Here is a 24,338-nt window from a genome sequence, read left to right as displayed (position 1 = left end):
CAAGACACGGGGCTAGCGCATCTGTTTGCACATGCCTTTGCCTGGAGGGGGGTTATTAGTCAAGGAATTTTTTTTTTTCTGTAATCATGGCAGTGGTTAGCAGAGAATTGTTTCCTAATTGTGGGCTAGGATAACGAGTGTACTGTGCTGTTGTTTCTCTGTGACTGTGCCTAGAGGCAGTGAAATGGACACCTCTTTTATAAACAAAAAGAAAAGCAAAATCAAAACAAGACTTTGTCAAATGCTCACCATGCAAAAAAAAAAAACTCTTAAATGAACAAGATGGCTGCTCTTCGAAGAAGACCACAGTGCCTTGCCCCTGCCTGGAGCCTCCTGCATTGCCGTGGGAGCAAAGCCACGAGGCAGGCAGGGCATTTGGGGGGCTTTTTCAGATTATTTTATTTTGACCACTTTGGAGCATGACTTGTCCATGACATGGGGGACACTCACCTGTCTCCACTTTGGAGTGGTCCATCCTGTCAGTGACTTTCTCTTGACGGATGAGGTAATCAACAACCTGCACCCCAATGGGCGGCTCTGAGTGTCCCCACTCCAGGACCACGAGGGTGCTGCTGGGCTCGTGAACCATGGAGAGTCTCAGCCTGGCGTAAACAGAAGGGGACAGGAAGTGGGGACCCAGCTGAGACCTGCACTGGTCCCTGACTACCTTGCACTTGTTAATCAGTTGCTAAAGTGATCGCTTTGAGGTCCTGTCTCTCCCACCACACAGTAAGGTTCTTGAAGACCTTTGGAATCTATGCTTTATGCAACCAAGTACCTGTTACCGATTAGGAACTCAACAGATATATGTAAATAAACAGATAGATGAGCCAAAGGTGAATGAATGTCTGCCTATCACATGGAGTATAGGATGGAGCTTCTGGGATAATATTCCTTTATAGGACTTGAAGATATAACCTAGGGAATGTGCTCTTGAAAAACATTATGAGACTGTGTATGATGTCCATACGAAGGCCTTCTGATGGTGTGTCCAGGAAACCTTGTATTGACAAGGCCACAGTTTGGTTGCCATAACATTAACAACATCTTTCCTGGTGCAAGAAATACTGGAACGTTTCCCCTCTTGCTATGGTTGTCAACGTGTCTTCCCCAGGCTATCTACTGGCTGGACTTTGAAACAGATTCAATTTGGAAGCAACCCCCATCGAGGGCTTCACTGGTCTAAAGAAAACAACCATAAGTCAAGTTCTTGAAACGATGTCCTGGCCCTGCTCATTCAGGTTCTGATTTCACTGTCTGTCTGTGCTTTTGAGTTTCTACGCATATTGCTTCTTTCAACTCGTGATCTCCCCAGTCTCCAGAAGTTAGTCTTTTCGACCACTAACTCGCCTTGCCGATCCACATCTCTTGTACCTTGTAGACACTTCATAGTCATTATTGGCATTCACTGGTACAAATCTCCTAACTGCCCAAGTGGTTTCAATTTGCTGCCTTGTCTGACTTCATGTATGTGTCTCAGGTTTCCTTCTTGAGTCCAATCCCCTGCTTCTTCCTAGACCACTGGATTCCGGGAATGTTCCCAGTTCATGTTCACTCCAGCCTCACTGCCTTATAAATCTTTCTGCCATTCACCCTATTCTTAGTTCCCAGATCTCATGACCAACCATAATCCTGGCCATCCTACCCTCCACTTGGCTCATTGGTCTCAAGGATCACTGGGCAACAAGCTATGAATGGATCACACCAAACAATCTGCAATGTTCAAATTTAATTCCACAAATGTTTATGAGGCACCTATTACTGGTAAGGATGTGCTCAGTGCTGTGATACAGGAGCCTACTCCATCCCCTTCTTCTGTGGAACTCAGAGCAAAACAGAAATGCACCATTGTACATAAGCAACTATAATCACGTGTGATAAAAACTTCAACGAGAATTCATGGGAGGCTGTGGGAACAATTGTAAGGAGTTCAACCAGTGAGAAAATAATACAAAACACATGTTCTGCTGGTGGCTTATTGTGAGGGAGTGCATAGTTTGCATATGACATTAGGATGGAATAAACCCAAAACAGTGCGGATATTGACAAATTCATTAATTAGAGTCATATGCAGAGTGCTAGTTTGAAGAAAAAGCATTAGGAAGCTTAAATAAGTAAGTGAGCCTTTCTGAGAACTCAAATTCTGTGAAAATACAGGCTAAGGCCTACCTCTACCAAGAATACTGTGTGTATGATTTACACGGACTTGTGTAAGATTAGGGAGTGTTTCTATTTCCTACCGCCAAGTAAAATGCAAGAGCCTAAAGTCCGCTACTGAAAGTCAGCAGGATTAACAAAAACGTGAAGTCCTTCATAGACATTTCCTGTTTATGAAAATTCAGCCCAATTTTATCTTTAGCCCTGACATTTAGCAAATGTAAATTTCAAGGTGAAATCATTCCCTGGACATAATGGACAGCACCTGCGCCCATCTGATAACTCTTTGGAAGCTTCAGGATTCTACTTCAAAGGTAGAATCTGAGTAGAATCTACTTCCTTACCAGGTAGAATAGACTAACAGCACAAGATTCTCCTGGTAGTTCCCAATGAACCAGCTTCTCTTTTGGCTCAAGAGGTTCAGAGCATGACTACAAAGAGCAAGAAGCCATTGACTAGTGTGTACTAAACCACCTACAAAGCGAAGAAAGCTATAGACAAGAGACCACACTGGCTTGTAGTAACTCGCCACTAGTGTGTCCTGTTCTTCTTGTTCAGTCCTAGCTCTGTAACGACCACTGGCACCTCCACGAAGCAGGCCAGGGGCCAGCCTTTCTGGCTGGCTTCCTCCTGCAGCCTCTTGCTGCTGCACACACTCAGCCTTGCGGTTACTACAAGTCCTGATCCTTGGGCTTTCTTTGCCTTGCCTGCCCATGGAGTCATGCCCTTCCCGTTTGTCCTACTGGAGCTCTGTATCAGATAGACAGTATATTTCTGTGACTTTGCTCCCAAGGCAGACGTCACAGTGGAGACCAAGAGAGCTCTTGCCTCGGATCCTGGCTCCTGAGGATCTTCGCATCCACTTCTTTCTAGCTTGCCCTTGAGTGATTGGAAATAGGATATTTTCAATATGTCAGCACTTCATCCTCTTCCCTCCTCAAATGCAGACATCCCTGATGTCAATCTGACGCCCTCTGCCCTTCACAGTTGACACCTGTTCCACAACATTCTTCCTCAGCTTGTGTTCCATCAACTCATCTGTCTGAAGTTGATTGAAAGCTTATCTCTAGCACTAACTCTTAGCAGAGCTCCACACCATCTTTGTGCACTGAACATCTCCATAGAACGGCCCCATGGTAACTCCAAGGCCATCCTAGACAGGATGCCTTCTCCTCCAATCTGTGCATCCACTGATGCTTCTTCTCTCAATTGTAGCCTATCCATCTTCCCAGCTAAGCCCTTCAATCCATCTTCAGATTCCTTTTCAGACTCACTCCCACAGTCACTGTCACCAAGCCCTGTTGGTTTTACCCCCAATTATCTCTGTTCTATCCTCTCCATACTGTGATGGCTAAGAACATAGCTTCATAGCCATGGCTCAGCTTCTTGCTGTATGATTTTGGAAAAATTAATCTACTTGAAGCCATGTCCTTGTCTGGAAAATGGGATGTGTTAACATTACACAGCTGCTCCACACATTGCTGGTGCCCAGTAAGAATTTGACAGGTGACAGCGTTGTTGGTCTAGCTCAGATTTCACTGTAGCTCTCCGACTTCCTCCAGTACTTTTTGCTCTATTATCTTTTCTTCATCTTCAAAGGGAAGTTCAAATGCCACCTCATCCATGAAGTCATTGAGCAAATCCTGCCTTGGCCATTCCTTCTTCACGCTTTCTTTAAATGTCAACTACTTTTACCTACTTCTACTATAACCCTTTGTGTGCCTGCCTCTCTAGGTAGATTAAAGTTTCCCTAAGGCAGGCACAATGCCGTGTTCTTTCCTTTGTTACCCCGTGCCTAATCTAGTGCTTTCCAACTCATAGACACTCAATATCTTTTTGCAGAATGACGCATGAGAGGCAGAGAAGGGGATCCGTACACAGGCTGGGGGAGAGGCGCACAGGTAGGGAGTCCATCAGCTCCAAAGGCAGTGGAGTCACATCGACACCAATCCTCGATGACATCTCCAGTCCCTGAGCACCAGAGAGAGCTCATGGTGGCCTCTTTCAGGAGCTGCATAAGAGCAGAGAAGAGAGTGAGTGAAGCCAGGCTCAAGTCATCAGAATCCAGGGACAGAATCCCAAGGCTCTGCAGGGCCCAAAATTACCTGCGGTCACAAGGTTGTCATCACTTCACCATTTTTGGTCTAAAATCTCACTCCCAGAGATTGTTTCCGGGGTGTCTCACTCCCTTTAGTGTAACAGTTCATCCTTGTGGTTTAGGGCTGTTATCTTAGAAGTGACTCACAGGCCACCTTCCAACTCCTTCATATTCCATTCCATTATTCCCACTTTGGGTTCAAGAAACAGTGACCACTTCACCATGTATCTTGTAGGCCAGCTGCCTTCTCCACTCTCCCCCCCACCCAGAGCCACTTAGCCCTTCCTCTGAGTTTCTCTGGCATCCTTCACTGCCTCCTCCCTCCCTTCTTCTCACCCCTTCAACGTGCCTTGCATCCTCTTAGGATACTTTTGCAATCTGCCTCGGGTTCTCATTATGCATTAGGCATATCTCAGTTGACCATAAATAAGAGAAGACCATGTGGTACAAAGACTAAGCCACCCTCTGGAGCAGTTCACCTTGGGCTATAACCCCATCTTTGCTAAGCCATGTGACCTTGGGAAAGTTATGTCAATGCAAGTTCTTTCAGGTGGGCACCTGGCACAGTGGTTAACACATCACTTGGGATGCTTGCACCCTATGTCAGAGGGCCTGGGCTCAAATTTCAGCTCTGCTCCTGATTCCAGCCTCCTGCCAATGCCTTGGGAGGCAGCAAACTGGGTCTCTGGCATTCATGTGGGAGACTTGGATTAAGTCCATTGTTCCTGACTTTGGCCAGGCTCAGGCCTGGCTTTTGTGGGGATTTGGGGAATGAACCAGAAGATGGGAGATATCACTCTCTTTCTTGTCTCTGTCTCTCTACTTTCAACCAAATAAAAATAAACAAAAATTTTTAAAAGGATAGCATTTTCCAAATAGGGTGTTAAGAAAATTAAATGCAATTTTTGTATATAGTTTATATAGTTTATGTAAATATATTGCACATGAAATATAATATATGCATGCTTTATATATTTTTATAAAATATACATTTATATTTAACATAAATATATGAAAGCATATTATATATAAATATGTGTTTATATAATATTGTAGGTGTTATATATAAAACTAAGTTATATATGTAACATATTTCTAGTATCCTGTACAAATTTGCCTCCAATAAATGGCAGAGATTTTATTATTGTCTTTGAACTGCAAGGTTGAGTCCTTAGTAGAGCTCTATGACCACCTAGAACCTAGCACCTTTCTTTTCATGCAGTGCTGTCATAGAGATGGTTTCTGATTAAACTAAGGACCAGAGGATAAAATTAGAGCCCTGTGATAGCAGAACTTGCAACAGGGGTAAAACCTTAGTGAGGAAGTGGGTCCTGGTGACATGTCTAAACCTAAAGCCAATATGCAAGTTCTTTCAGAATTTGGCAAAGCCTACATCAGATTAAACAATTGGAATAAGAGTCCATACCAACCCCCTCCAGGTTTGGTGGCCTCCAGGGAGTGGGAACAAATTTTTTTTTTAAAGAATAATTATTTATTTGAAAGGCAGAGAGAGAAAGAGAGAGAGGGAGAGAGAGAGAGAGATTCTATCTGCAGTTTTACCATCAAAAAAGCTACAACAGCAAGGGTTGGGCCACAATGGAGCCAGGAGTCAGGAGCCAGGAACTAGGAAGTGCACGTGGGTCTTGAGCCATCTTCTGCTGCTTTCCCAGGCACATTAGCAAGGAGATGGGTCAGACGCAGAGCAGCTGGGACTGGCTGAACAGGCGTTCCCGTATGGAATGCAGGCCTCACAAGCTGCAGCTTACCTTGCTGAGCTACAGCCCTGGCCCCAGATGCTAACACTCTGATAGACAGTTATCAAGACTTGCAGTGGGGGCGAACAAGCTCACAGAGGTTCAGTGCCTTGCTCGGCACAAGCGAACGGAGCAGTGGCAGCACCTGGGTTCAGCGCAATCCCCTGGACTTCACAGGACTTCCCAGGACTTCCCAGGCTCTCTCTACGAGATGCTCCACATTAATGCTGTGTCCACCACCCCCAGCAGAGAGCAGGTACACACAGCAGTCACTAACATTATCTTTTCCCTGGCTGAGCCAAATTCACATCAAAAGCTGCATGGTTGAATCCTAGGAAAAGAGGAGCTAGTTGTGTGGCGCAGCAGGTTAATGCCCTGGCCTGAAGCACCGGCATCCCATATGGGCGCCGGTTGTAGTCCTGGCTGCTCGATTTCCAATCTAGCTCTCTGCTGTGGCCTGGGCAAGCAGTAGAAGGTGGCCCAAGTCCTTGGGCCCCTGCACCCATGTGGGAGACCTGGAAGAAGCTCCTGGCTCCTGGCTTCGGATCAGCACAGCTCTGGCCGTTGTGGCCATCTGGGGAGCAAACCAGCGGATGGAAGACCTCTCTCTCTGTCTCTACTGCTCTCTGTAACTCTTTCAAATAAATAAAATAAATCTTAAAAAAAAAACTAGGAAAAGAGCCTTACAGGGTCCTCACTAGACAATTATTTGCCAGGTACCTGTAAGAGGGGAACATTTCCTGTGTTAAGTATTCAGAACACATATAAGAATGCATGAGACACAGATGGCTCCTGTTTCCACAAATCTTAAAGCCAGATATAAACAGACATTAAAAGTTATGAAAATAATCAAATAACCACCGTGTCGGCAAGAGTGAGTTTCTGTGTCTATGGTGGCAGGAGGGGTAGGGAGGAGTGGGCCACCTCCCAGACAGATTTGGGAAGGCCTCTCTGATGAGGCACATCTTTACCTGGCCTCTGTGGCACAGACCAGAGTATCTGGTCACTAAGAAGACTAGGGTTCCAAATAGTAAAAAGTGACGTTAAGAAGACTTCCAAGATGAGCACTGCTCCCTGCAGCACCTGTGTCCCCTATCAGAGTACCCTGACTTGTAATTCCAGCTCTGCTTCCAGGCCATGTCCTGCCAGGGAACACTCCGGAAGGCAGCAGTGATGGTTCAAGTAGCTGAGTCCTTGTAGGCCTCATGGGTGACTTAGACGGCGGTAGACAAACATTTGACTGGTGAACCAGCAGACAGACTCTCTCTCTCTCTCTCTCTCTCTCTCTCTCTCTCTCTCCCCTCTATCTCCATTTCAAACAAATAAAAACTTGACAAAAATAGGAAGAGCTCATCCCAGAGGAAACTTGACTTCTAAAATAGACCAAAAACAGGCTGGTCGGTCTGTAAGAGACTACAGACATGTGGGCGAAGTGATGTTGAGCCCATGAGTGAGAGGGAGGCAGGGCTGGGTTACCGAGGGTCTATGGACCACGGCAAGGTGGGGGTCACATGGAGAGCAGCGGTCAGCCATCAGCAACAGGCTCTGTGTCTCAGTCCAGTGGGGGTGAGGACGAGGAAGGCAAGCATCTGAAAGGCCATTTCTTCCAAGCTTTGACTTGTCCCCCTCAGTTCACACCCCTCCCTGACAGTGCCTCCTCGCTGAATCCTGGGCCACAGGTTTCTGCAGGGTTTGCTGAGGACAGGACAAGAGTGAGAGCCCTGCTGGAAAGGAACAGTAAAGGAAATTGCATTTTTCTTGGTAGCTACAAGACACCAGACATGGCAAAGGGAATATGCATTGGTTACCAGATTTAAATCTGATTCCAGAAAATTCCAGAAAGAATTTTGCAATGTTTGCTATTGTTTTTCTTCAAGGAGAAGAGCTGAATTTTCAAGGCAAGCTCGCCTATCCACTGGCTTACTAGCACAGCATTGACTGTGCACGGATCACGGGGAGGCACTGGAGTTCCCCAGACAATTTTTTCTCACAGTCTAGAGGGGGAAGAGCTGTGGGAGTAGATGAGCTGTGCTGGGAAAGACGCCTGCACACTCACGATGGGCAGTGCATAAGGACCACAGCTGCCCCAGGAGACTACGGGAGGGCTCTCGGTGACGAGCGGTTCTTCAGTGAAGTATAGTAGGAGTTTGTCCGAGGCAGAAATGTGGGAAAAGACATTTTGGGACAGGGAGCTACAAAGCTGAAGGGACAGATGCATGAGAAATGCATTGTGTTTCAGGAGGGACAAGGAGTTCACTTTGGAAGGTAGAGTATAAGATATAAAATAGTTAATAACCTATGGGGCTGGTGCTGTGGCGTAGTTGGTTAAGCCTCCGTCTGCCGTATGGGTGCCAGCATCCCATACAGACGCCAGTTGGTGTCCTGGCTGCTCCTCCTCCAATCCAGCTCTCTGCTTATGCCTGGGAAACCAGTGGAGGACAGTCCAAGTGCTTGGACCTCTGCACCCACATGGGAGACCTGGAAGAAGCTGTTGGCTCCTGGTTTTGGATGGGCCCAGCTCCGGCCATTCAGGGAGTGAACCAGCAGATGGAAGGCGTTCCTGCCTCTCCCTCTCTCTGTCTTTAACTCTGCCTCTCAAATACATAAATAATCTTTTAAACAAATAGTAACAACCTAACCATATAAGTGAAGACAAAACTGGCTCATGAACTGCTTTATAATGATGTGCTAAGGACTTTAGATTGTATTCCACAGATTCTGAAGTCATCGGGTCACTTTGATGCAAAACAGAAGTCCACAGTGGATAGATAAGTCTGGGCAGTCTAATAGAGAGAACAGTAAGACGACTACTGTAATACAATGGCATCCTGATATTACAATGGATGCTGAAATAATTAGGCTCTGACAGAGTTACCATGAAAAGAGAATGGATTCAAGGGATAGGTGTGTCTCTTGGTGGTGGAACAGATGTTGGGAATAAGAACAAAATTCTAGGAAACATCCATATTCTCCAGTCCGGGCACAACAGGTGCACAACAGGTGTAGGGTAGGGAGGAAGAGTGTGAGCTCAAGCTTGTTGGGTTTAGTTGGCCAGATAGTTTGAGCTCCTTATTTCTTGACCACAGTTACAGAAGAGACTGGAACCTGGCGTGAGCAATTCTCTATTTCAACAGAAAGCAGACAAGGAGATGAAGAGGGATAGAAATGGGCCCACAGACACAACAGAGGGACAGAGATAAAAATTCACACTGAGCTGTGAACTGGCACCTGTCCCCTTCTCCTTACCCCCGTTCATTGGGAGAGAGGGGACAGTTAGCGGGAAAAAGGGCAGAAGCACCAGGACGGCTGGGGCAGAGCACGCCTACGGAAGAAAGGGGAGGGGAACTGGGTGACGCTGGCTGAACTTCAGCACGGGCCGCTTGTCCACGTGATTAGAAACTCCAGAGAATCCCAGGGCAGCCGGATGGAAGGCATCTCCCAGCCCCCTCCGAGGACAGGTGCACGGAGCAGAGACGGCCAAGGCGTGGTGAGCAGGGCATCGGAAATGGGTCTACTGCCTTCCTCCCGCGACTGTCTCCTCTGCAGAAACCAGGGGGCCTGTGCCCTCCTCTCCCTCCAAGACCTCCCACACCCCGTTGTCTGGGTCTGACTCTGGGACCCTGCTGTCTCCAGTATCAGCTGCAGCAGCCTTGGGTAAGACACAATGAGGCAGAGAGGGCTGGGCATTGGACCAAAGCCACTGCAGCTTGGGGTCTCTATGGCAACCAAGCTCCTCCTTTTAATCCTCTCAACACCCTCCTCCTCCCCCCCTCCCCATGGCTTCCTCTTCCCCACCCCCCTTCCTATAGCCACCTCTATCAGATGGAAGAGGAACTGCTTGGCCACAGGAACACTCTGTCTTCTTGTTCCTGTGAAAAACCTTATTTTCAAACATGCAAGCAAATATCTGTGGCAGAGGCGGGTGGGCGAGAGAAAGACACACACATCCTATGGGTCTGAGACAAACTGTGACACACCAGGGGTCCCTTCAAAGAGAAAAGAGAAAGCAATTATCGCCCCACCTGGCTGGGCACACCCCTCTGGCAGGGGGCAGCTCCCCCGTGACTCACGCTGTGTCCCGTCCCCAGCCCAGCCTCTGCCTACAGTCTCAGAAGTCCTGCACCCCACAGCTTCCTTGTTGTTGCTTTTGTCGCTGTCCTGATGGCTGTGGTGAGTTTCTAACCCACTCTGCCCTTTGTGTCCTGGAGCATGCCGGGAGCTGGGCAGGGTCGACTGACATCACTGCCTGTCAGTCCTCCACTCCTCCTCCTCTGGGTCCAACCACTTCCTCCTGGCATCGTGGGAGAGGAAGAGGCAGAGACAAAGGTGGAGTGGGAAATGTCCCGACCTCTCTGCGTGGGGGCTTTGTTTCTCAGAGCCACAGAGAGGGCAGCACCCTGACCCCCGGCCTGGGGCGGCCAGCCCAGCCCTTGCCTTTGGACTTGTGCCTCTCAAGCTTCCCTGGTCCAGCTGCAGCTGGCCCCAAGCTTGGGGGTCAGTTAGGGGAGCTGGCCCACCTCCTGTGCCAACAGGGGAGAGACAGACGTGGGCCTCATCCCCAGGACTGCCCCCTGAGGAATGAGGGCTGGCTCCTTGAACAGTGCCTCCCACTCTACTTTCCTCCTGCCCTTTTTTGCTCAAGGACCCAAATGAGTTCTCAGCTGTGACTCCTGAATCCCATCACTCTGGGTGTTGTGGATGCACTGATTTGCCTTAGTAAGCAAACACGCACATCCAAGCAAATTAGCTCATCAACAAAAAGCCTCTTATCCACGTGCTAGCACCAAGCCCAGCTGCACTCTGCCACCTTCCCGGGCCCCTGGGAAAGCCCTGTAACGCTGCTGATGGCTCCCAGAGCCCAGAGTCCCAGGCGTCTTACCCTCTGGGTCTGGTTGTTGGTCACCAGTTCATAGATGGGGGCAGCCCTGGTCACTTCCAGGAGAACCGGCTCGGCGGGGGTGTCAGGGCTGGATGTCACGTGGCACAGGGGGCAGGACGAGGGGCAGCGTCCCTTGCTCTGGCACTCCATCCGTACTCCGGCCGCCACGCGCTTCGCTCCGGAGTCAGACAAGCTTGCGATGTATTCTGGGAACGTCAGCACCTTGGGGTCTCTTTCCCGCTCCTCCGACTCATCTGATGGGGAGTTGCCTGGCAGACAGGGAAGGGAAAGAGGGTAACGGTGAGCAACCCTGGCTGCTGGAGGCCAGAGAGCGCCACGGAGTGGGTGGCAGGCACGCGACTGTCTCCACCATCTGGGGCGTCCACTCTCCCTGCGACCCACAGGGCTGGAAATGGCCCTTCCAAGGGCCAGACCGGTCGTCTCCCTTCTGGGAGTCCCGAGTCCCGCTGGTCTCCTCCGGGGGCGCTCTCACAGGGTCTGTGTTTATGGTCCCAGCACTAACAGCCATGACTGCCTTATCACTCAGTTTCTTCATCGGTAAAGAAAGGAATTAATAGCACCTACCTCCAGTGGTGCAAAATGGATAGACGGCCAAACCTCGTCACTACCACCTGTCAAGTCATCATCAGAATGGAGCTAGCAACATGGAAGTGAGAGCCATTCAACGTCTCCTGTAGGCGTGATCCTAGCTCTCTGAAGGAGGTCTATCACTAAACCCATTGTACAGATGAGCAAAGTCGGGTTGAGAGCCTCAAAACTGAGCAGGAATGCTGGGGGTTTGCAGCCAATGTTGTCTGATTTTAAACTCTTTAAGGAAGAACAGAACTTCTCTGGATCTTTATTGAATAATGTATTGGGGAAGGAGAATCATTTTTGACTTTTTCCAAAAGCCTTTCACTCTGAGGCCTGTAAGATGGGTCTCTACTGCTCTCGTTTGACGAGTGAAACCTCGTTAGAGAAGCTCTGGGTATTTCTGGTGACAAACAGGAGAAACGCCTAACGGAGAACAACGGTTTTTGCCCTTACAAGAAGCCGCAGAGTCTGTGGACAACAAGCGCTGGCTCCTTGAGAGACCCCTGATTGCTTTCTGCACAACTGCCGTCCACGCGTGAAGCAACACCACGGAACCCGTGGACTTCCGGAAATCCTGAGCACGCACACAGCGTTCGCTCCGGGCCTCTCGGCTCATCCAGAACGCGACGCTCGATGAGCCAGATCTTTGGGGGACTGAGAGGCACGACTCACGGGCTTCGTCAAAGGGCCCGCTCTGGCGGGGCCCGAGGGGCTCTGGTGACTCCCCCTCCTGTCTGCTCTGCCACATGCGCCCGCGTGTCCCCCAGATGTGCGTCACCATCATAGGGCTCCGGTGATCTGGGATTCCTCCCGTGCACCAAGGCCAAGGATGCGCTCACTGATTTCCCTTTGACGTTGTTTAGCAGTTTCCCAGGGCTGAGCTTGACCCCTCCCTACCTGGATTACAAGTGCACTTCGTTTATTTATTTATTTGTTTGTTTGTTTATTTATCTAACAGGTAGTGTTATAGACAGGGGGAGAGAGAGACAGAGAGAAAGGTCTTCCCTCCGTTGGTTCACCCTCCAAATGCCTGCTACAGCCGGAGCTACGCCGATCCGAAGCCAGGAGCCAGGTGCTTCCTCCCGGTCTCCCATGCAGGTGCAGGGCCCAAACACTTGGACCATCCTCACTGCCTTCCCGGGCCACAGCAGAGAGCTGGACTGGAAGAGGAGCAACCGGGACTAGAACCTGGCGCCCATATGGGATGCCGGCGCTGCAGGTGGAGGATTAGCCAAGTGAGCCATGGCGCCGGCCCCACAAGTGCACTTCTTAACCGGCCGCACCAAGAATAAGGACGATAATCTCCAGTAAGAGGCGCAGGAGCCCACACCACACAGTCCTCGGGTCACTTCACCCACAGGTGCACCTGAGTTGACATCCAAGCTGACAACGCAGTCACCGCGCGCTGGGAGCGTTTGCAAAGCCACCATGTCTGGCCCACACCGCTCCCCATCCCGGCCCTGCCAGGCCTCCAGGCCTTCCCCAGCGTGTGATATGGACTGGGCAGGAGTAGGAGAGGGTGGGGTGAGGCCTCGGGCCCTTCGTGGGATTTCTGAACAGACCTTTACTTGGTAGGGAAATGAATGGAAAAAGTTGTTCAGATCGGTACAGACGTACTGCTTTCTTGGGCGAGGGGAGGCGGGGCTCTCGGTTGCCCCTAGAAGCTGCAGATACCGACAGGCACCTCCTGACCAGCCCGCCAGGCCTGCTCTGCGCAAAGACCTTCACCGGGGAGCAGAACAGCACTGCCAGGAGGTGACCACGAGGTGGCGACATCAGGCCTAAAATGACTGTCCCGAGCCTAAGGAAGAGAACACTTTGCCATGGCAGAAAATGAATACATGTGGAAAAGGAACCTAGAACTGCCTTTAAAAATGCTGCAGCCGTGCAATATTTTTTCACTGAATAATGAGAAAGAGGGAATAAGACAATAGTGTGACACATGTTAAGGAGAAAAATAGAGAAAGGTGACGATGACAGGATAATTAAGAAAACCCACGCAGAAAAATAAAAAGTCCCTCAATATCCTTACCGTGCAGCAAAAGTCCCCTCAAAGGGGGAGTAACGGGACACAATTCCTTTTCTTTTTATTATTATTATTATTTTATTATTATTATTAAACTTTTATTTAATGAATATAAATTTCCAAAGTACAGCTCATGGATTACAATGGCTTCCCCCTCCCAAAACTTCCCTCCCACCCACAACCCTCCCCTTTCCCACTCCCTCTCCCCTTCCAATCACATCATGATTCATTTTCGATTCTCTTTATGTACAAAAGATCAGTTTAGTATAAATTAGGTAACGATTTCAACAGTTTGCCCCCATATAGCAACACAAAGTGAAAAAAAAAATACTGTTGGAGTACTAGTTATAGCATTAAATAAGAGTGTGCAGCACATTAAAGACAGAGATCCTACATAATATTTTTTTTTAAAAAATTAATTAATTTTCTATGCCATTTCCAATTTAACACCAGGTTTTTTTTTTTTTTCATTTCCAAATATCTTTATATACAGAAGATCGATTCAGTATATAATTCCTTTTCTGTCTCCCACCTCCACGCGGGACAGGCAGGCGCGGCCGCCAGAGGGCGCTGCAGGCACGGGCACCGCCGAGCCCACGCCGGGTCCCCAGGGCGCCGGGCTGGGGCGGACCCTCGCAGGGCTGGTTCCCTCTCAGTGGCTGTCGTCCGGCCCTAAGAACAAGGCAGGGCTGGGGAGCCGACAGGGCTGGGAGAGACGGTGCAGAACGAGATGGCGGGAGGCCGCCAATGCCTGTGTCCCCAGGAAAAGGCCACCTGGCCCTCCCGTGGGCCTGTCCCGCAGGACAGAGCGTCCCGGGAAGAGGCTGGGTCCCCAGAAGTCAGGGCCAGCCGCTCCCCAGTCCATAGCCTTCCAGGGAAGCTCATGTGTGTGTGATGGAGGCCGGTCGTGAGAGCCCAGATAAATCTGCCTTAGCCCCAAGACAGCACCTACAACCGTACCCGTGCCAAGGCACAGAGCGGTGAGGTGAGAGCTCCAGGCCAGGTGGGCCTGGGCACCTGCTTTTAACCGCGCCCTCTTGGAGTTGGGGGAGGGCAGAGGTTTGCATGTGGCTCAGGGGCTCTCCCCTTCTGTCACCTTCTGTACAGTTTTGTCGCCCGCCTGCCTTCTGTGGGTGTCCATGGCCTGCGTAAGACACGCACTGGGGATTTGAGCCACTGAGGTATCTCCTGGTCAAATGAGTATTGAGTTCACTCAGTCAGTCCACAGTCTGGACACAAGGCATCAGTGAGTGAGTGCTGACAGTGGTTCTCTGCGGTCACCAACGGACAGTGGAGGCTCCAGTCACCACTGTTGGGCTCCCAGCATGCTGCTGGAGCAGAACATCCAACCTGGAATGCAGTTAACAGCCCCAAAACTGCAAAGCATTTTGCAAATACAGCTTGCTATAAATACATGCCATTTGCTTTAGGCTAAATCTGTATCCTACAGCACACAGTGGCTGAGTTTCCCCAGTGGACCATCCTGTGATGAGAAGACCGGCGATCTCCATCCGCAGAATCCGACAGCGGAGCGGCCTGTGGCCTCGGGCTTGTGCACGCTGACCCGGCTGGGCTGGGGGCCCGTGAGGGCGATCCAAGGGACCGAGCCCCTCTCGGGCAGGGGCTGGTGGGCGGGTGGAGACCGCCAGGGCATGAAGGTGAATCCGTCGTGATGAAGCCGATTGGTACCATTCCTGCAGGATTCTGGGGCTGCCTCAGAATCTCTCTCCTGAGCCGGTGCCCAAGGCAATGAGATGCTAATGACATCACAGAAGCAGTTCATTAGGCAGCACAGAAATCAGATGCAGACTAATGGGACCCAGCTTTGGAGACGGATGCCCAGGAAGGGGGCTCGGCGTGGGGCAGAGGCAGCACAGCTACGGCCCCTGGCAGCCCGCGTGCCAGGCAGGCCCGCCCTTGGCCTCCACGCTGGCCTGGTGCTCAAGCCGGGCACTCTGGGCTGTCAGAACGCACGTGTCCTCCAGCCACCCAGGCGCCAAGCAACCCCTCGGGGAGCTTCATCACGACGCTGCACAGAGAGGCTGAGGGCAGTCTGGACTCAGAGTGAACTCCCGCACCTGCGCGGTGACAGGCTCTCGGAAACCCCAATACAATACAGTGCAATGACTCCTAGTTAGGGCAAAGAGGAGAGGGCATGAACTGCTACTTCTCTCTCCGGGAGATAGCTCTCTACATGAGACAGTACCCCGGAGCCAGGCACTGTATGTTTCTCACCTTTGAAGCTCCTTTGACTACTTTGGGCCAGTCTGTCTGTCTGTCTGTCTACCTACCTACCTACCTATGAATCCATCTCTCTACCTATCATTTATACATTACGTGGATATTTCGGAATGACCATAGATTAAATTTTTGGAAAAAGTCAGAATGGACAAAAGCCAAACATCTCTAAGCAGCTCCCCAGTCCCTACTGAAGTTTCAGATAATTACGTAGGAAGACAACGCTGTGACGACGGCCAACTCCGTACCTCTGGCTGAGATCTCCCCCGCATGTAGCAGCGCCTTGGCGTGCTTGCTTGGGCATCCACTTGCTCCAACTCGGCCTGCGCAAGGCTGCAGCCTCCATTTCCTCCGCGCTCTCTGCGCAACTCTTTCCTCCACTGTCACGTGCTAGCTCGCAAAAGGCACAGCTAACTTCCTAGTGGCTCCATTCAGATATCCTAGCTTCCAGGACAGGCGTCTGGTGCAGCCACCCCCATATCACTGTGCCTGGATTTGAGCTGTGGGCGTGTGGGGACTGAACCAGTGGATGGGAGACATTCTCTCTCTCTCTCTCTCTCTCTCTCTCTCTCTCTCTCCCCCCCTCCTCTCTGCATTTCAAATAAATAAAATAAACTTTTTAAAGAAAAGCTCAATTATAAAAAAAGAGGAAAAGAAGCCTTTCTCTTTCTCTCCGCACCTCCAATCACCTAATCTTCTGAAATTTGTGTTTTTTTAAAAATGTAATTTGATTTGAAAGTCAAAGAGACACAGAGACAGAGACCAAAAGAGATCTCCCATCTGCTGATGCCTTCCCCAGATGCCCACCACAGCCTCCCATGGGACACCTGACCCCAAGTAGCATCTTAACCATGGCACCCAACGCTGGAATCCACATCCTTTATCCTCCCAAACCATCCGCTCGTCTCCACGGGCTGCCGCTGGAGCAGAGCAGGCGGGTGACAACTTGTGACCTCACCGCTAACAGCTTGCTGTGTCCTTAACCTTTTTGTGTCTGGGCTTTCTCATGTATAAAATGGAGACCACTGAGCCGATTTGGCAAGGCCGACGGCGTCCACGGGGAGATCTGAGAACAGTGCCTGGGGCACGGGCCGTGCCCTCTCGCTCACCCTATCCTCACGGTGCCGCTCTCCTTCCGCCCTGCCTGCCATCACCACCACACAGTAGGAGCCTTGCAGGACAGAGGATGTCTTGTTTCCCACCATGCTACCCCGCAGTGACTACCGTGAAATACACACAGACGCGTCCACCAAGTCCTTAAACAAACATTTATTGAATGACTACAAGTATTTGTTGAATGAATCATTTCTGGGAACTTGTATATAAAGTGACTACTCTGTGTTCTGCTGGTACTGACCAGACAGGCTGGGTTTAAATTCCTCGTGGCCTGTGATGGTCTGTTTCCTTGAGATTTTTCTACTTCTATCCTCAGGATCAGGGCATCAATCCAGAGAGGATCCCCACTCCTTCCAGTTACATACAAATGAGAATTGTCCAGAGACGATCTGAGGAACTACGGCGAAAAGTTCACTGGGAAAGTTCTGTAAAGCATGTGTATCTCAGAGGTCACCCACGTGTTTTGGGTAATTGATTCCCTCGGGATGTAAGGACTTAGGCTGAAGACAGGGAACAGCCAGATCTAGTACTGAAAGGCACGCAGCCATTCCCTGTGCCTAGAAATCTGGCGAAGTCGTGGCCAGCAACACCACAACGTGAGAAAAGGTGACCCAGGTCAATGAAGCCCTGGGGATCGGAGAGTACCTGGGGCAGGAAACAAAGGCAGAGGCTGGGGTCGCGGCCGCCCAGGGGAGCAGGACGGTTGTAGTGGTACCAAGACTGGGCCTGGCACAGGCTCCCCTTTGTGACACAAAGGCTCTGGCACACTGACAGCAAAAGAACGCACCACCCAGGACCCCAGGGTGGTCGCAGACCTTGACGTGGGCAGTCTCAGCCCACCCAAGGCAGCCCAGCATCCTTCCAGCCTCAGGTCCACCACTATGCATTAGCGCTCACTCAGCATTTCACTCCTGTGGGGCCAAATCTCAGGAAACCTCTGGTTCACAACCACCCAGCGCTTTCAGAAACCACCCCGACTCGAAGGAGTTAATACTCTTGTCCCTTCCTGCAAATGAATTCACAATTCAAGAAAAATGGTCGGCTGTCAGGGTGCAGCTCCTATGTTTCACTCCAACACTGAGGTTACTATATACTTCAGATCTGGTTGTTTGGCATTTCTTCTGGAAATCGCCGATGGTTTTTGTTGTAATCACACCTTGCAGGCAGCCCCTCAAGAGCAGCTCCTAGGGGTCAAGGAGGTCCAGCCAAAGTCAGCAGTCCTCAGACACCCCCCGGGCAGCTCAGCACTACACCCTTAACTGAGATGTGCAAGAAAAGGCGTGTTCTGAGTTTTTGTGCAATTGCTCCTTGGCCAGGAAATGCTTCCTTCACCTTCAATCCTTGTTGACATTTTTCTTTTCTCAAAATGCAGTGTTCCGATTTCCTGCCTGCCTCGTGAAGCATTGCCCAACAAACAGAATTAACCCCTTCCCCCAAGGCGCCTCCAGGTACCGACTGTGTTCATCAATTATGACTATGCAGATTGGGAAGCTGTAGGAGACAGAAACAAAATGGTATCTGAAGCCCACACGGCCTTTAAGAATTGATAGATAACACGAGATTATATTTTCTTCAGATTGTCCCCATTTAACAGTCAGGTTGTGAAACAAATAGCTGTCTGGTTGAGGTTCTGGGATAATCAGGCTTGTGTTCAATTGAGGTTTTGGTGTAGATGCACTGCTCCGTCTTTGCCAAAAGTTATTAGTCAATCCTGGCATGGGAACGGTAAACTGAATAACAATTGGCTAAATGTGCCAAGCCTCCTGGATGCCTCCTTTGGGTCATGATGACAGGCAGAATTAAGCGAATGGCAAGACAGCAGAAGCTACCCAGGGATTAATAAAACCACAAAACAGCCTCTACCACAGCTGTGTCCCCTGTTACATCCCCTTTCGATGGTAAACTTGGTAGGAACAGGAAACCATGAAGAGAGCTCACGGCTGTGAGCACCTCCTTAAGCATTTCTGGAGATCTCTTTCTACGCAGCCCACCCATCTCCGGAGTCAAATCCAAGAAGTCCTGGGAAGCCCTGAAGATTTTAATTCAAAGTGAACTCTTCTAGAATGTTAGTTTCCAGTGGGCGGGGAGCTGCCTCCTACTATGAGAGATTGTATGGCCTTCACCCAACGCCCTGCACTTGGACATGTCCAACAAATGCATAGGGGTGGAAGGACGCAAAGGGAACACAGCCCCTGCTGGTCTCCGGCTGCCCAGACCTTCTCCAATGACAACCGGAAGCCTCCTTGAGATTTGCCAAAAAGACAAAGCTAGGGAATGGGCAGGGGGCCTCAGCAGGGGCTGTGCAAAAGTACTTGCTGAGTGCACACTGGGTTTGTCCAAAAGCATTTGCTAAGTAGTGCACATGCGTGAGGCCTGTGGGAGACTGGTGGACACCAGAGTCGCCTCGCACCCTGTACCCTTAGCATCCAGGCAGAATAATAGTTTCCTCTCTCTCTCCCTTCCTCTCTGCCCTGGGTATTTCCCGAGAGCTGCTCCAGTCTCCTCTTCTCTAGAGAAAGTGACTCCCCTGACTGCATCCAGAGGAATGCCCACCACGGGGTCAGCCTGCACCTGCTTCCAGGGTGAGGACCCACTCGTCTGTGTGTCCCTAGAGCCTGGCACCTGGCCTGGAGGCCATCCTCGGTCTTGGCGGGATGGTAATAGATCTGTGTGTGCGTTATCCGACTCCCCCACTTTGAAGCCCTTCCTTGGACAATTTAAAGTTTATCTGAGTCCTTTCTTCTGCCTCTTACGGTCTTGCTTCCTTAGTCACCAAATGCCTTTCATGACTCTCAAAGCTGATCTCCTGGCCGGCGCCGTGGCTTAACAGGCTAATCCTCTGCCTTGCGGCGCCGGCACACCAGGTTCTAGTCCCAGTTGGGGTGCCGGATTCTATCCTGGTTGCCCCTCTTCCAGGCCAGCTCTCTGCTATGGCCCGGGAAGGCAGTGGAGGATGGCCCAAATCCTTGGGCCCTGCACCTGCATGGGAGACCGGGAGAAGCACCTGGCTCCTGGCTTCGGATCAGCGAGATGCGCCAGCCGCAGCGGCCATTGGAGGGTGAACCAACGGCAAAAAGGAAGACCTTTCTCTCTGTCTCTCTCACTATCCACTCTGTCTGTCACCAAAGGGAAAAAAAAAAAAAAAAAGCTGATCTCCAAAGTTTTTCTTCTTATTAACTCTCCCTCTAAGTTTCCTGGGGCTGGGACAGCAAATTACCACCAACAAATCGAGTGGTTTAAGATGACAAAAATTATTCCCATCCAGCCCTGGAGGCTTCCAGTTCAAAATCAAGGTGCAGTCAAGGCAATGCTGCCTCCAAAGACCCCCGGGTCATATTCCTGCTTCGTCCCAGCTTCCGCTGGCTCCCAGCTAACCTCAGCACCCCTTGGCTTGTGGCTGCCTCACTCCATCCTCAGCCTCCGTTGTCACATGCCCTTCTCTTCTGTGTGTCTCTGTCCAGGTCTACCTTCTGCTCACCAAGACTTGGGGTCTAGCTGAAGTCCAAGATTGCCTCATCTTGCTCATATCTGCAAAGACCGTATTTCCAAGTCAGCTCACGTCCCGAGGGGCCGGGTAGGCACAGGGGCACTACTCAAATCACTCCACTGTCTGTAGCCATCAAGACCATGACACTGACCAGCAAGGCCTCTCCCGACCCACATCCATGACAATTCATTTGGCAGCTGTTTAGGGACTCGCCGTCTACCCCCTCGACTTCTTCCTGGGGCACACGGCAAGGGGAACAGGAAACGAGTTCTGAGCTCCATCAGCATCCCGCGGCTGGGCAGCGGCTGTGTGCAGCTTCTTGTTAGTGTCAAGATCAACCTGACACAGGGATTCAGAGTCGCAGCCTTCAGGACGTACAGAGCTGCGCTGGATTATCCCCGCTGCTTCGCCACAGACAGTGGCGTGGGGAGCGGGAGGGGAGGCGAGGATGAGGCTGAGAGAGAGGTGAAAATGAGGAACACCTGCGGCATTTGTTATTTTCAAATGTCCATTAGCAGAGAGACAACGTGCACGCCCAGCATGCTCCCAGAAAGAGCCTCCGCACGCTTGTCTGGAGATGAAGGCTCCCCCGGACCCTCTTGCTTTGCTTGTCTGGGAGGCTGAGCAGAGAAACCAAGTGCACAGCCCCAGACTCCTCCTGGGCAGTCCTGGTCCTCCCCAAGAAGCAACCCAGGAAAACCCTCTGAGTAGCGTACGACAGGTGGAGGGAGAGGAGTGACAGAGGGCAGCAGAGAGCCCCACCATCTTGGGCCCTGCTGCTGTTACAGAGTGGAATTAATGATGGCTCTCTCCATGGGCCATGCAGCTGGGGCAGGGGCAGGGGCACGAGCCCCTTAGCTTGGCCAGAACCATCAGTTGGGCGATATTCTCTTTATGACTCCACCTGCCCCTTCAAGCGCCACTGACTGCTTATCCGTCCCTGGCCTCTCCAAGGTATACACGGACGGGCTCCTGCCTCACCAGCTCTCCTTCCTTCCGGCCTCCCAACCAGGACTGCAGCACAGGGGCAGGGAAGGCCTAAGAAGTTCAGAAATGGCTGAGCTGGCGTGTGACCACGGCTGCCCTGGGTCCACGTTACAAACACTCAGCTGTGCATCGTCTGCATGGAGGCGGCTCACACTGAGCTGCGCGCAGGTGGGCACTGTAGCTGGAGAGGCATCGCCTTGCTGAGATGTTGCACAGGCTGGCTTCTAAATATCTTTAACCACCAAATGGTCTAGAAACTTTTAATAAAAATATTATTCAATAATAATACTACTCCAACCGGCAAGGGAGCGTTGTAATAGTCTCCATTTTCCTCTGGATACTCATCTGGCTTCTGTTTTTCAAATGAATTTGGATGTTAAATCCTTTTGCTGCCCTGAACAATTTATTCTGCAAATTAACTATATATGACAGAACTTAAAGTCCGTTACCACTTAGCTTTGCCTCACTGAAATTTATGTTGCTTCCCTGCCCACTGGAGCCACAACCTCAAATAGATTGTGGCTCTCGGCAGCGATCTGGGATTCTGCACGGTTCTCTCACCTCTTGGGCCTCATCTTTTTCGTTCTAAAATGCGCTGAGTGGACAAGACTCTCTTCACCTCTCGGTGACCCACGCCCTCTTCTTAGATACTCTCTTCTCTGCAGCTGACTCTCCCGGCCTTAATGCAGCTCTCACCATGGGAAGTGGCTTCCCCCAGAGCTGCAGTCCTAACCGGTCTGCATGGGAGACTCAAGTGTCTTGGGCAGGGCTGTGGTACTCTTTGGAAGAGGTGGAAACAGCTGGGCACAGAGGAAAACAAAGGCTATGAGAGGAGAAGCTTGTCATGACAGGAGGATGGCTACCAAGCCAACAGACGGGCCCCCGCTCAGGGAAGAGATTCTGGTGACCTAGGTGACAGAGAGAATGATGCCATGGGACACCACTCACCAGGAGAGAGCTGAGCAAAAGACAGTGGGGGTTGCGAGTCCCCGGAGACAACGTCATACCAGTAGTGGCTCAAGGAATTGGGGGAGTTTAGAGTGGACACAAGGAGGTTTGAAGGCAGGCTCCACAGCTCTCTCAGTACTGAAGGTTCTCACTGGGAAGCAGGATCGCATGAATTCTGTGTATTTCCACAGTCGCATCAGGACCCAAGGTGGGCAATGATTGATAGGAGAATTTACTGAGCCAGAAATTTCATTGAGTGCCTACTGTGTGTCAGAAACAGTACTCCGCATAAGGAAATAAGTTCTCTAACAAATGAAAGAAAAAAATCTCGTTTTCCAGGGTGCACAGGGGCAGGGACAGAAAGATGGATGATAGTGATATGATAGGAGGGTCATCAGGGGCCAGGGAGAGGCGCTTTGGCACACACAAGACAGAACTGAAATTTTCTCTGCTAAGGAAGCAGGTTAAGAGAAGTTACCCGATTCCTTGAACAGCAATTTTGTGATCATGTTTAGCTTACAGGAAAACTGGGATGGGCAGCCCGAGATGGTGAGCTCCTGACCAGCACAAGTGTCCATGCAGAAGCCGGTCAACCACTTGTCAGGGACTTAGAACATTTCAGAAGAACGAGTTCTATGTCCATTTTGAAAAGCAAAGGGTACACTGCTATCATTACATAGCCTGACCTTCTTAGTACCGTCTCACGTTGGTGGAGCTGTGGAATCTGCGTTTTATCAGGCAGCCCGAGTGATCCTGACTCAGGCAAACTTCAAGTAGCATATTGAGTGAGATGCCATGCCCTAGACAAGGGTGGCTTACTGTATGAAATACACCCTGCAAAGCTCTCACAGATGGGCACAGGTGTTGGGTCTCACCTCTGCTTCTGATCCAGCTTCCTGCTAAAATGTACCCTGGGGTTAGCAGACGATGGCCCATGTACCTGGGTTCCTGCCACCCACATGGGAGACTTAGGTGGGGGTCCAGGCTTCTGGTTTCCATTTTGGGGAATAAATCTGTGAATGGGGGACCCCCCGCCCTGTCTCTTTCTGTGTCTGTTACTCTGCCTTTCAAGTAAATTACTACACATAAAATTGTTCCAAAAAAATTTTTTACAATTAACCACAATATGAGACAAAAGTTAGGAATTGACTCCTTGGGCATTTAACATCATACTGGTTAGTAAAAATCGATACCTCCATTGTTTACCAAGCCATTCAAGCATCCACTCAGAGCCCCAGGGTACCCATGGCCTAATTTGAAAAGTGCTCATTTGAACTCTGATGACCTTGGAAAGAACGTTTCCAGAAGTCACCCAAAGCGCTCCCTATCAAGGAGGATCACATGCCAACCCTGAGCTGTCTTGACACAAGTAGCAGATCTTATCGCTAGCCATCGTTGGCTTGCTTCCTAGGCTTTGCTAGACAAAAAGTGCTGTGTATTCAGCCATACTTTAAGGGAAAATAATAAGTCAGGGGGCTGGCACTGTGGCTTAGCAGGTAAAGCCACTGCCTGCAGTGCCAGCATCCCATGTGGGCACCAGTTCAAGACCTGGCTGCTTCACTTCCAATCCAGCTCTCTGCTATGGCCTGGGGAAGCAGGAAGATGGCCCAAGTCCTTGGATCATGGCACCCACATGAGAGACTTGGAAGAAGCTGCTGGCTCCTGGCTTCAGATTGGCACAGCTCTAGCCATTGTGGCCATCTGGGGAGTGAACCAGAGGATGGAAGACACCTCTCCCTCTCTCTCCCCCTCTCTCTCTCACTCTGCCTTTCAAATAAATAATCTTTTTAAAAAATAATAAAACTCAAAATACATTCATATTCTTGATCAAAGAACAGGTCTTCATAATCACATAACATTATCTTCATATATAGAAGAGACCCCGTGGACATACAAGAAGACGGCGACATTCTAGTGGACTGGCTGTTTCAATGGTTTGGACCCTGATGACAAAGGCCAGACCTAAAGCTCTCCGCCAGACCGTGGTTACAAAGGAGTGTGTGTGTTAATCAACCGCATTAGTGACTCATCACATTCAAATGCCAGAGAGAAAA

At 50.4% G+C, this 24,338-nt stretch overlaps 1 protein-coding gene across 2 annotated transcripts in view; it reads right to left on the bottom strand.

The window, feature by feature from the left end:
• The window catches only part of ASTN1 (astrotactin 1), a 339,338-nt gene that overhangs the window by 25,998 nt on the left and 289,002 nt on the right, over positions 1-24,338 (bottom strand). For both annotated transcript variants that reach the window (XM_062192978.1, XM_062192977.1), the window contains exons 17-19: positions 10,889-11,157; positions 4,035-4,168; positions 451-602 (exon numbers count right to left, since the gene is read on the bottom strand). In XM_062192978.1, coding sequence (XP_062048962.1) covers positions 451-602; positions 4,035-4,168; positions 10,889-11,157 — 555 coding nt within the window. The remainder of the gene's footprint in view (positions 1-450; positions 603-4,034; positions 4,169-10,888; positions 11,158-24,338) is intronic.

This window comes from Lepus europaeus, chromosome 5, assembly GCF_033115175.1.
Source record: "Lepus europaeus isolate LE1 chromosome 5, mLepTim1.pri, whole genome shotgun sequence".
Taxonomy (NCBI): domain Eukaryota; kingdom Metazoa; phylum Chordata; class Mammalia; order Lagomorpha; family Leporidae; genus Lepus; species Lepus europaeus.
The sequence above is the reverse complement of the archived record's forward strand: the minus strand, read 5'-3'. Positions and strand labels throughout refer to the sequence as shown.